General features: G+C 39.4%; 1 protein-coding gene across 6 annotated transcripts in view; it reads left to right on the plus strand.

Moving 5' to 3' along the window:
- Positions 1-12520, plus strand: part of LOC137399442 (retinal-binding protein-like) — a 42719-nt gene that overhangs the window by 23528 nt on the left and 6671 nt on the right. For all 6 annotated transcript variants that reach the window (XM_068085559.1, XM_068085558.1, XM_068085561.1 and 3 more), the window contains 3 exons: positions 4232-4301; positions 4963-5006; positions 5514-5652. In XM_068085559.1, coding sequence (XP_067941660.1) covers positions 4232-4301; positions 4963-5006; positions 5514-5652 — 253 coding nt within the window. The remainder of the gene's footprint in view (positions 1-4231; positions 4302-4962; positions 5007-5513; positions 5653-12520) is intronic.

The following is a 12520-nucleotide window of genomic DNA, read 5'->3' on the forward strand; positions in this document are numbered from 1 at the left end:
GTAAATTCCAGATAATGTAAGGAATTTATGTAAAGTTTTGCTTCATACAACGTAAAAATTTAAATATAACGTAAAGTGTCAAGTCGGGTGAATTCTCAAATTCAATTTGAATGTTAATCTGTCTTGTCGCTTGTGGGAAAAAAATAGGACACACTTATAGCGTTATATCTATTATATATACAAGCTCCATGACATTCTAGTTTGCCGTGATAGATCGTCAGATGTGTCAACAATACAGAGAATAGGTAGCTGTGCAATTGTTAATAAATACTGAAAGCTGATCGATTGGTGCAGGTGTTACAGCATTGGCCTAACAATCTGAATTACAGCATCGGTCTGCAAATCTGAATGTTTTATCCCAACCTTGACTCCTGGATGCAGATAGATGCCGGACTGGTAGTACTACTGCTTTTATAGTAAAAATATTTTGTTTTGCTTTATTGCAGACGTATAAAATATTTGTTAATAGTTTTACTTTGAAGAATAGACTTTGCTGTTTAGAAACATAAGCAAATTATTGTAAATGAATGTTAATGGTGTGCAGTCCCTATCAACCTCTTGTAAAATAACCACAATCATGGTCTATAAAATCAGTGAGATTGATCAGAAAAAGGAATAAAGTTGTCGATGCTAACCAATAATACTGCAGTTGTGGTTCAGCCCACAAATTAAAAAGTTAAGTTTAGTTTTTCCCTTTCTGTATGACCATAAAGGTGAGTTTGGAAAGATCTTGGAACAGATTAAGCAATTTAAACCATAACTGTCATGTACAACTTTTGTCGTATTTACTAGGTAAATCAGACACGCTGATTCCGATTTTGTACTCAAAATAAAGATTAGTCCACTAACTTTCAGAGTAATGAAGGCTTTTTTACAGTGGTTTAATATCGGTCTCGAAAACAACGCGATCGGCACAACAAGCTCCGCCCATAAATACGTGATGTAACCTAGCTTTTTAGGAACAGAAATTACATAGGGATGTTTAGACCGATTTAGAATAATAGAGATGGGTGTTTTAAAATCCATTAATATCTAAATTCAGCGTTCAAAATAATCTGTCTTTTCTGAAAGATAGATTAGCTATTTAACATTGCATATTTAAAAAAGCGTGATAACAACGCCTGCTTGTGATAAAACCGCGCTTTTTGAGCTCACTTTTCTCGTCATCCAGCCTATTTAAACATCATGTAACAAGCTACGAGCAATTTTAAATAGTTTATATACCTTTCATAAAAACTGAGATTATTTTACGGGCTGGATTTATATAATAATGGGTTTTAAGACACCCATCTCTATTATTCTAAATCGGACTAAACATTCCTAACTTCCATTCCTGAAAAAGCTAGGTTTCGTCACATATTTATGGGCGGAGCTTGTAATGCTGATTGTGTTTTTTTCGAAACGGATATTGAAACATTTTAAAAAAGCCTAAATGATTTTGAAGGTTAGTGGACCAATCTTTATTTTGAGTACAAAATCGGAATCAACGTGGCTGATTTACCTAGAAACTACGATAAAAGTTGTACGTGACAGTTATGGTTTAAATGAAGAGCTATTTTACTGTCAGTATAACCTAAAATCCCTATAACGTCATCGTTCCTAGAATGGATTGTTTATGTTGTAGGAGCATCGATTGTATTCTCCTTGTACTTCAGTTTAAACAGCCACACTACAGAGATTAACTACAGCAATGACATATTAACTACAGCAATGACCTATTAACTACGGCAGTGACCTATTAACTACGGCAGTGACCTATTAACTACGGCAGTGACCTATTAACTACGGCAGTGACCTATTAACTACGGCAGTGACCTCTTAACTACGGCAGTGACCTATTAACTAGGCAGTGACCTCTTAACTAGGCAGTGACCTCTTAACTAGGCAGTGACCTCTTAACTAGGCAGTGACCTTTTAACTAGGCAGTGACTTAACTAGACGATGACCTATTAATTACGGCAATGACCTATTAATTACGGCAATGACCTATTAATTACGGCAATGACCTACTAATTACGGCAATAACCTATTAATTACGGCAACGACCTATTAATTACGGCAACGACCTATTAATTACGGCAACGACCTATTAATTACGGCAACGACCTATTAATTACGGCAACGACCTATTAATTACGGCAACGACCTATTAATTACGGCAACGACCTATTAACTACGGCAACGACCTATTAACTACGGCAACGACCTATTAACTACGGCAACGACCTATTAACTACGGCAACGACCTATTAACTACGGCAACGACCTATTAACTACGGCAACGACCTATTAACTACGGCAACGACCTATTAACTACGGCAACGACCTATTAACTACGGCAACGACCTATTAATTACTGCAACGACCTATTAACTACGGCAACGACCTATTAACTACGGCAACGACCTATTAACTACGGCAACGACCTATTAACTACGGCAACGACCTATTTACTACGGCAACGACCTATTAACTACGGCAACGACCTATTAACTACGGCAACGACCTATTAACTACGGCAACGACCTATTAACTACGGCAACGACCTATTAACTACGGCAACGACCTATTAACTACGGCAACGACCTATTAACTACGGCAACGACCTATTAACTACGGCAACGACCTATTAACTACGGCAACGACCTATTAACTACGGCAACGACCTATTAACTACGGCAACGACCTATTAACTACGGCAACGACCTATTAACTACGGCAACGACCTATTAACTACGGCAACGACCTATTAACTACGGCAACGACCTATTAACTACGGCAACGACCTATTAACTACGGCAACGACCTATTAACTACGGCAACGACCTATTAACTACGGCAACGACCTATTAACTACGGCAACGACCTATTAACTACGGCAACGACCTATTAACTACGGCAACGACCTATTAACTACGGCAACGACCTATTAACTACGGCAACGACCTATTAACTACGGCAACGACCTATTAACTACGGCAACGACCTATTAACTACGGCAACGACCTATTAACTACGGCAACGACCTATTAACTACGGCAACGACCTATTAACTACGGCAACGACCTATTAACTACGGCAACGACCTATTAACTACGGCAACGACCTATTAACTACGGCAACGACCTATTAACTGCGGCAACGACCTATTAACTGCGGCAACGACCTATTAACTACGGCAACGACCTATTAACTACGGCAACGACCTATTAACTACGGCAACGACCTGTCAAAACCTGTCGAAAATAAATTATTTCGAAAACAACCTTAGTGGAACTTCGATAAGAATTGGTAAAAACAAAACATGGTAATTATTATTTCCTGTCATTTGTAACAAACTGTTGCAGTCAAAAGGTGTTATAATATAACCTGTTGAAGTCAAGTAGAAATGGTGTTATAATATAACCTGTTGAAGTCGAGTAGAAATGATGTTATAATATAGCCTGTTGCAGTCAAGTAGAAATGGTGTTATAATATAACCTGTTGAAGTCAAGTAGGAATGGTGTTATAATATAGCCTGTTGCAGTCAAGTAGAAATGGTGTTATAATATAACCTGTTGAAGTCAAGTAGAAATGGTGTTATAATATAACCTGTTGAAGTCAAGTAGGAATGGTGTTATAATATAACCTGTTGAAGTCAAGTAGGAATGGTGTTATAATATAACCTGTTGAAGTCAAGTAGAAATGGTGTTATAATATAAAACATAAGAGCTTGCATAAGCCTGCCCTTGGATTGGCTCATTCAGCATTTCAATAGAACACCAACATTACTGATTGTTAAATGTCTTTATCATAGTCACAATTTTAGTTAAATAAAATGGTACTAGAACTTTTTATGATAGGCCCATCGCAAGTGTGTATAATCTTTATTTAGACTTTTTATAGTATATAATTTAAACCATAAACGCTATATGTCAAACCATTTATTTAGTTTTAGCAACCAACTGTTGCCCTTTTTTATGTCTTTTGTATGGCATGATTAGGAAAACATTTTTGTTTGAAATGAAATTATTGCCAATAAAGTAATATATAAATATATATAATTTAAATGCGTAATACATTTTCTTTTACTTAAAAAAGAACAGCTGTAAAAATATTTCTGCTCGTACAACAAATATGCTTAATTAGAGCTGACAGCTGTCCGTTACTTTATCTACCCATGGTCTGCCCTGCAAGAGCAGCAGCAGGATATTACAACTGAGTTCTTGAACCCAAATATTATGCTTGACAGTTTGGTGCTAGAATTGCTGACATAAGGAAGCCTGACTGGGATGATCACTACCTCACCAAATGGCTAGTTGGTAAGTTTTTGCTCAGGCACTCAGTATCATTAGTAAGCTAACTGACAAAGCACCTGTTGTGCTTTGTCACTCATTTGCAATCAATTCCCCCTTAAACTGACAAAGGGTATTCTCTTGCGTAAAATGTTAAAACTGATACCTGAGTTTGAGTTTAGGTTTCTGGAATACAATGCTGCCGAGTGAACTGCTGACTTCAGCAAGGCAAACATATATGCACTAGCTGATCTCTGACCTTTACAATTGTTTCACTATTAGACTATTCACCCCTGAGTGTTTATGTTTGGAGTCGCCCGTGCTTAGCTTCTCCGACTTCCAGATCCTGAGCTCAAGCAGAGTCTGTTTCACTGGCAGTGGTCAGATTTTTGGGTAAATAATCTGTACGTTGGAGAACGTGAGTTCTTTTAAAGGTTGAATACTTCTTTTGTTTGAACATTGTCTGGTGTCTTGAAACAAGCAATTGTCTCAGATGTAATTAAGTAATCATCTGGGAAAATATAGGCAGCTACACACAGGAGTGCTGACCAGCTGAAGGAACTCTGCCTGAGCAGTAAATATTTTTTGTCAATAACCTCTGCGCCACTTTAATCATCATTACAATTCTATATTCTGGAGACACTGTTGATTTGAAATGCCACCAAACTGTGTTTGTATGTATTTTTAGCCCGTAACTTTGATTTGGCAAAGTCTGAAGAGATGCTCAGAAATGTAAGTTGCCTGCTAGAGATAATGACAAGTGTTGACAGGTGGCATACGGTAGTGTGAGCACCTGACTTGACTCGTAATGATGCATTTTATGTAAAAATGTCTGACTCACTGGTCAAAGTACGGTAATATGTTAGTAAAGAATTCGTCAGTAACTCTGTTAGTCTTAAATTTCTGCTGTTGCAGGTCATAGCCAAAGGCTGGTTGTAATATATCTTTTCAAGAATATTTTTTGCAAAGAAATTAATCGTTTGTTGAAAGAGCAGTTTTTCCGAAACGGCTAAAGTTTTCATGGAATTGATAGCTTGTTTTGGAGATGTATTTAAGCTCGAGTTACACTCTGGAATATTCTAGAACAATTGAATAGTTGTTGAGGTATATAAAATATCACCATGACAAGAATTTGGAAGGTGTCAGTTAATCTACACTCCAAATACTATTCGGTGGCTTTAGATTATTGCCATTACCATTGTGATTATTAACAGCATTCATGGCTCCTATTTTATCCAGAGCATGAAGTACAGAGAAAAGATGAGAGTAGATGACATGATGGAAGAATTTGATGAGCCAGAGGTCTTACAGAAATATCTGGTGGGTGGCATGTGTGGATATGACAAGGACGGACTTCCGATAAGAATTGAACCGTTTGGTGAGTATGAAATGAATAAAAAAGACCAGCCTTACAGTGTCTATCATAGTTTTTACATAAACTCGAGAGAGAGCGTGCTAATTAGCAAATCCCTGTCCGTGTACTGGTCAAGAAACTCTATAATGACACGGGCTTCGACTAGAATGACACGGGCTTTGACTAGAATGACACGGGCTTTGACTAGAATGACACGGGCCTCGACTAGAATGACACGGGCCTCGACTAGAATGACACGGGCCTCGACTAGAATGGCAAGGGCCTCGACTAGAATGGCAAGGGCCTCCACTGGAATGACATGGGCCTCCACTAGAATGACAAGTGCCTCCACTGGAATTGAAACGAGCTGGTGTCTGCGACATAGAGGTCATATCAAACAGGTCAATAAATTTTGGTTTGTTTTATCACAATAATGCATTCCATTTATTTCTGCTGCCAGAAATTTTATCCTTCAATTTTATTATGTATAAAAAAAATCTTCATGGACATGAAAATGGTTGTTCATACAGTTAGCAGATTGTAATTTGGTACACTTCAGAATGATTTTTTGTACAAAAATCAAATTTGCTATTTTCAGTTACACTTCGCACAACCATAAAATTTTTCAAATTCACTAAAACTGTCCATTAAAAATGAGATCTTTTAAATAAAATGAGTAGGTTTGAGCCGAGTTCGTAACCTTTCATTCAAACTTCAGATACCCCTCCCCGCTACGCACTAATTGGTATAGTCTGCTCTCAAACTCTTTAAGATTTCCAGCATTGCCTTTCATCTTGATGAAAAAATTTATGTTAAGCTCTGCTGAAGCATCTTAAAACATGGAATATCATTTTTTAACTAATAGGAGTGGGTTTGTGTCGAGTTATTTAATTTTAGCACAAAATTGTATCTGCACAAACATTGCAAAGGCAATAGCCTTTCATAGTGAGTTATCACTTGAGGTGAGTGTATGGCTCATAGTGAGTTATCACTTGAGGTGAGTGTATGGCTCATAGTGAGTTATCACTTGAGGTGAGTGTATGGCTCATAGTGAGTTATCACTTGAGGTGAGTGTATGGCTCATAGTGAGTTATCACTTGAGGTGAGTGTATGGCTCATAGTGAGTTATCACTTGAGGTGAGTGTATGGCTCATAGTGAGTTATCACTTGAGGTGAGTGTATGGCAGTCAATAATGCTATGTGTAGCAGAATAAAATAGTACACCAAAAGGGGGAAATCTTCAACTGTGTGCTAATTATGAAAAAACTACCTTATAAACATTAGAGCGGTGGCTTGCACCACTCTCCATTTCTTGAGTGATCCACTTGTGGGCCCCCACCTGGCAACTCGTTTGCAAAGCTCTTCAGAAAACAAATTTTCACGATGGGTGCTTTGTGGAGCGCTGCAACACAGGATCAGTCTTTAGAGGTTCCCATCACTATTAGTGAGATGTGAGATGTGGTGTCCTGCTCTCACCTGCTCTCACCTGCTCTCACCTGCTCTCACCTGCTACTCACCTGCACCCATCTGCTCTCACCTGCACCCATCTGCTCTCACCTGCACCCATCTGCTCTCACCTGCACCCATCTGCTCTCACCTGCACCCATCTGCTCTCACCTGCACTCATCTGCTCTCACCTGCACTCATCTGCTCTCACCTGCACCCATCTGCTCTCACCTGCACCCATCTGCTCTCACCTGCACCCATCTGCTCTCACCTGCACCCATCTGCTCTCACCTGCACCCATCTGCTCTCACCTTCACCCATCTGCTCTCACCTTCACCCATCTGCTCTCACCCGCACCCATCTGCTCTCACCCGCACCCATCTGCTCTCACCCGCACCCATCTGCTCTCACCCGCACCCATCTGCTCTCACCCGCCCCCTGCTCTCACCTGCACCCATCTGCTCTCACCTGCACCCATCTGCTCTCACCTGCACCCCCTGCTCTCACCTGCCCCACCTGCTCTCACTTGCCCCCCTGCTCTCACTTGCCCCCCCTGCTCTCACTTGCCCCCCCTGCTCTCACCGGTCCCCTGCTCTCACCTGCTCATCTGCACCCACCTTCACCCACTTGCTTTCATTTAGAAGTAATATACTTTTACAGTAACTTTTGCAACTGCATTTGCTCTCAATTACGGAATGCTAGAAGAAAGGTGTATATATCGCAGTACAAATTAGTCATGTCAGCTGATGAGGCTTTATTAAAGCATCGCAGTCACTTTGGACAGCAATTAGCAATCAGGTGTGTGGTCTAACAGCGCTAACAATACTTTTTATTCGATGCCAACTGAAGATAAAAGGCTAACCAGAGATATCAATGTGGTTTTATAACCAAAAAACAACAAATGTATCTTTTCTCAGAAGCTTGTAAACAGGATTAAGGAGATAATAGCCGGAGATTTTTGAAATTGTTTATAATTCCTTTAAACTTCAGTGGTTGCGCAACTTGTTATGTAGAGTTTTGCTGAGTTGAGGTTACTTTTCATCCTGTTTTGGCACAGAAATGAAATTGTTTGCACGCTTTCATTAACTAAAGAGTGTTTCGCTGGAGGTAGCCTGCATATTTAGAATAGATGGAGCATTGCTGGTAGCTTTCCAATTGAAGGGTGCTTTTGACTTGCTCTACATGTGGTGATATGTTCAGGGATGGAGTACATATTGCATTCAGGTTTTACAACTGTATCCTTCCCAATGATAAAACAATTCTAGTGATTTAGCCGTAATCTGGTACACAAGTATTCACAACAACTTTGTGAATAAGCCATGAATTAACTATGCATAATTAAAAGCTGTCCCCTTTCCAATATCTTTATAAGAAATGTTTGTAGGCTACGATAGCTATTCACTTGTTGTATAACAAGCATGTTTGATTAGCTGCTAAAGCTGAAATGTTAGTCTAAAGGCGTGGTCACACGAGCACCGAACCGACGTAGGATCGGTTCGGTTCGGAGGCTGGTTCGGTTCGTGGCACATGTCACACGGCCACCGAAGTAACTTCGCTTCCTAGATACCATACCTATAGAGACAGGACACGGTTTCATTAGTAGTTGTTATGTATTTGAGTTAAATATTTCTATTGTAAACAAAAAAAACTTTGAGGAACAATTATAAATTATAATTACACAGCAGATTTATCAGAAGATCGTTCGGCTGCTCAAAATAAATCACTCGATACAAATATTTTGCTAACCCTTCCCATCAACATAATTATATTTTTTTTATTAACATATGAATGTTTTTCTATGCTGAGTACATAACAAACAAAAACAGTCTTTATCATAGTACTGTGGTTTTACATAAATAAATCAGTCAACGATAGTTCATCAGGATGAATATGACACATTACTTATATTCTACACAAAAGAAAATCACAACCATTCCCTTACATTTATGCAAAACTTAAGTGCAACATCTTACATTTATGCAACTCAATCACAAGTCCGGGTGAACCTTGTCGTTAATTGCTTCATGTTGTTTATTTAACGAAATAAAAGTATCGTCCTATTTCTTTTTTAACTTTACTCACACGCACGTAAGAAGAAATGTGACGCGTGCGCGCTAAAATTCTAGAATTTTAACCAGCCAATAAGAGCAAGGGTTCGGCAAGAAATTTCGAGCAGTACCGAAATAGTTCGTTTCGGCCAGAAATGTCCTCAGCCGAACTTTTTAGAGCTGAAAACGACGTCGTTTTGCGTCATTTAGTTCGGTTCGGTGCCCGTGTGACCACGGCTTAAGGGTCATCCACCCTCTATATAAATAGTTATAAACTTTATCATCTTGGTCTTTAGAGTGGTAGAGAACAGTAAGGTACAATTATGTCTAGTGGAAGAAAAAGCTGTTACTGTATAACGTGGATTGGCAAAGTGTTTGTGTAAGGCAAAGTGGGCAAACTTTTCAACCCGAGGATTGTTATGACTTTTAAAAATTGACAGTCGAACTGGGTCCGACTACCAAGCTGATGTGTAGTAAAGTTTGGCTGTATAAAAGCTGGTGCAATTTACCTAAAATTTGTCATAAATAAATAAATATGCGTTGGAAAGCTGATAAAATTGTCTACAAGCTGATATATTTTGCTTGCAGCTCAGGTACGAACATCTTTTACCGTGAGTTGCATATGTTTAGAAATTTTTTTGTTTTATTCTATATTGTAACGCATTTTTGGACTCCGTAAATATATTTAACAAAATTGTATAAAAGCTCATTCCAGTGATTTGTATGCTTGCTACACCTTGCAGCATAAAATAGATTTTTATATACAATAGATGAGTTAGGAGCTTCGATCCACCACAAGCTCAGTTTAGATAGATAACGACCGACCGTTGGGTTATCATGCGATATGCAATAAATCTGCATAGTAATAAGTTATATAAGAACAATAATGATCCATCATATGTTACAAAAATATAATAAAAAAGTGACAGGAACAACAATGTTTATAATACTTGCAAAAACAGAAATAAAAAAACTTTTTGGCACTGTTAGCTTTTTGATTCCAGCTGCCGGTTGAGATCTGACTGCTGCTTCCACTTTGATGTTCTCTGCTTTCGGCTTCTGTCCTGAAATATTCTTTTGCACTGCTGTACTAGCCGATATCAGCGCGTAAACGAAATATTTTGGAGAGCACGAACTTTTTTACATAGCCTTCATGAATACTTTCTGAAAGAAAAAGAAAAACTTTTAGTAACCTGCACAGACTTGCGAAGCCCAAATAAAATATGGTAGCTTTAACTCTTTCACTGCCGGCCATGCACAAATTTAGCTAACCGGCCTACTGTCAGCCATTTTACCGAAAATTGCCGATTTTGCTTCATGATATGTATACAATTTCTTTTCAACTTCAAATTTTATCTAGAACACTTTTGTTATATATATTATTTTGCTAACGTGTTAACAAATAGAGCTATGCAAAAGTTCAATATATCTACACTTTGTGCATTGCTAAAACTATGTGAAGCTACGATCGCTGCGAAGCTAAAACGATCCTCTACAATGTTCCTTACTCTTACAAAACTTACAAAATTATTACTTTCATTATCATCAGAGTCAATGCTGCTACTTTAATTATGCTACAAAAACCTGAATATGAACTGGTTATAATGTCATCAACATAAGTAATTATCTGTTTTCTGACTCGCGCAGTACTCAACAAAACTTACACAAACAATGTTTGTTTTCAAGTAGAAAGTTCCCAAACAAATTTAAAACTGCTTTGTTATTTTAGGCTAATTTTATAAAGAAATCTTCGGACCACACTGTCAATACCATAAATGTCCTAAAGCTGGTTGGTTATGTTCTCAACGAATAATAAAATTACTACGCAATTGCTGGGAAATTCGCATAAAGGTGTATACGGCAGTCACCCATAGATTTCGCATAAATGGGCATATGGCAGTGAAAAAGTTGAAATACAGATTTTTTTCGTAATAGCTAAAACCCTATAACACAAATTTATACGTACTGTAGATTGAAGGATTTTTAAAAGGAAACTCAGTTCTAATGGCTGTGTCCGAATTGGTACGCTAAAGATTAAAATTAAATGCATTCACATGATATGTTTTTTTGCTCAGCGTTCAGTACTAGCGTTCAGTACTAGCGTTCAGTACTAGCGTTCAGTACTAGCGTTCAGTACTAGCGTTCAGTACTAGCGTTCAATACTAGCGTTCAATACTAGCGTTCACTACTAGCGTTCACTACTAGCGTTCACTACTAGCGATCACTTCTAGCGTTCAGTACTAGCGTTCAGTACTAGCGTTCAGTACAAGCGTTCAGTGCTAGTGTTCAGTACTAGCGTTCAGTACTAGCGTTCACTACTAGCGTTCACTACTAGCGTTCACTACTAGCGTTCACTACTAGCGTTCAGTACTAGCGTTCAGTACTAGCGTTCAGTACTAGCGTTCAGTACTAGCGTTCAGTACTAGCGTTCAGTACTAGCGTTCAGTACTAGCGTTCAGTGCTAGCGTTCAGGGCTAGCGTTCAGGGCTAGCGTTCAGGGCTAGCGTTCAGTGCTAGCGTTCAGTGCTAGCATTCACTACTAGCGTTCACTACTAGCGTTCACTACTAGCGTTCACTATTAGCGTTCAGTACTAGCGTTCAGTACTAGCGTTCAGTACTAGCGTTCACTACTAGCGTTCACTACTAGCGTTCAGTGCTAGCGTTCAGGGCTAGCGTTCAGGGCTAGCGTTCAGGGCTAGCGTTCAGGGCTAGCGTTCAGGGCTAGCGTTCAGGGCTAGCGTTCAGGGCTAGCGTTCAGGGCTAGCGTTCAGGGCTAGCGTTCAGAGCTAGCGTTCAGGGCTAGCGTTCAGGGCTAGCGTTCAGGGCTAGCGTTCAGGGCTAGCGTTCAGGGCTAGCGTTCAGGGCTAGCGTTCAGGGCTAGCGTTCAGGGCTAGCGTTCAGGGCTAGCGTTCAGGGCTAGCGTTCAGGGCTAGCGTTCAGGGCTAGCGTTCAGGGCTAGCGTTCAGGGCTAGCGTTCAGGGCTAGCGTTCAGGGCTAGCGTTCAGGGCTAGCGTTCAGGGCTAGCGTTCAGGGCTAGCGTTCAGTGCTAGCGTTCAGTGGAGCAGCACCTTTTCTGTGATTAACTCCATCTAAGATTGAAACTGGGAAGTGTAACGAAGCTGAGCTCATGCGCTGCGTGCTGAGTGCGGGTCTTATTCAATTCTATTTTCCGAATTTGCTGCGGACCAGTAAAAGCTGACCTGTAGGCTGTAGCTTAGACACCCCTGGTATCAGGTGTTCGAGTTTTTCTGAAAAGTAAGAATGTAATGGATGGTCAGGCAGATTAGAAATGCAATTTGGGTATTTTAATAATAATAATAATAATAACACATTTAGCTCATCATTATGGGCATTTAGATGAAACTCGTAATTATCCATATCAGGTGGTATAACCCTGA

Source organism: Watersipora subatra, chromosome 7 (genome assembly GCF_963576615.1).
Source record: "Watersipora subatra chromosome 7, tzWatSuba1.1, whole genome shotgun sequence".
NCBI classification, from domain to species: Eukaryota; Metazoa; Bryozoa; class Gymnolaemata; order Cheilostomatida; family Watersiporidae; genus Watersipora; species Watersipora subatra.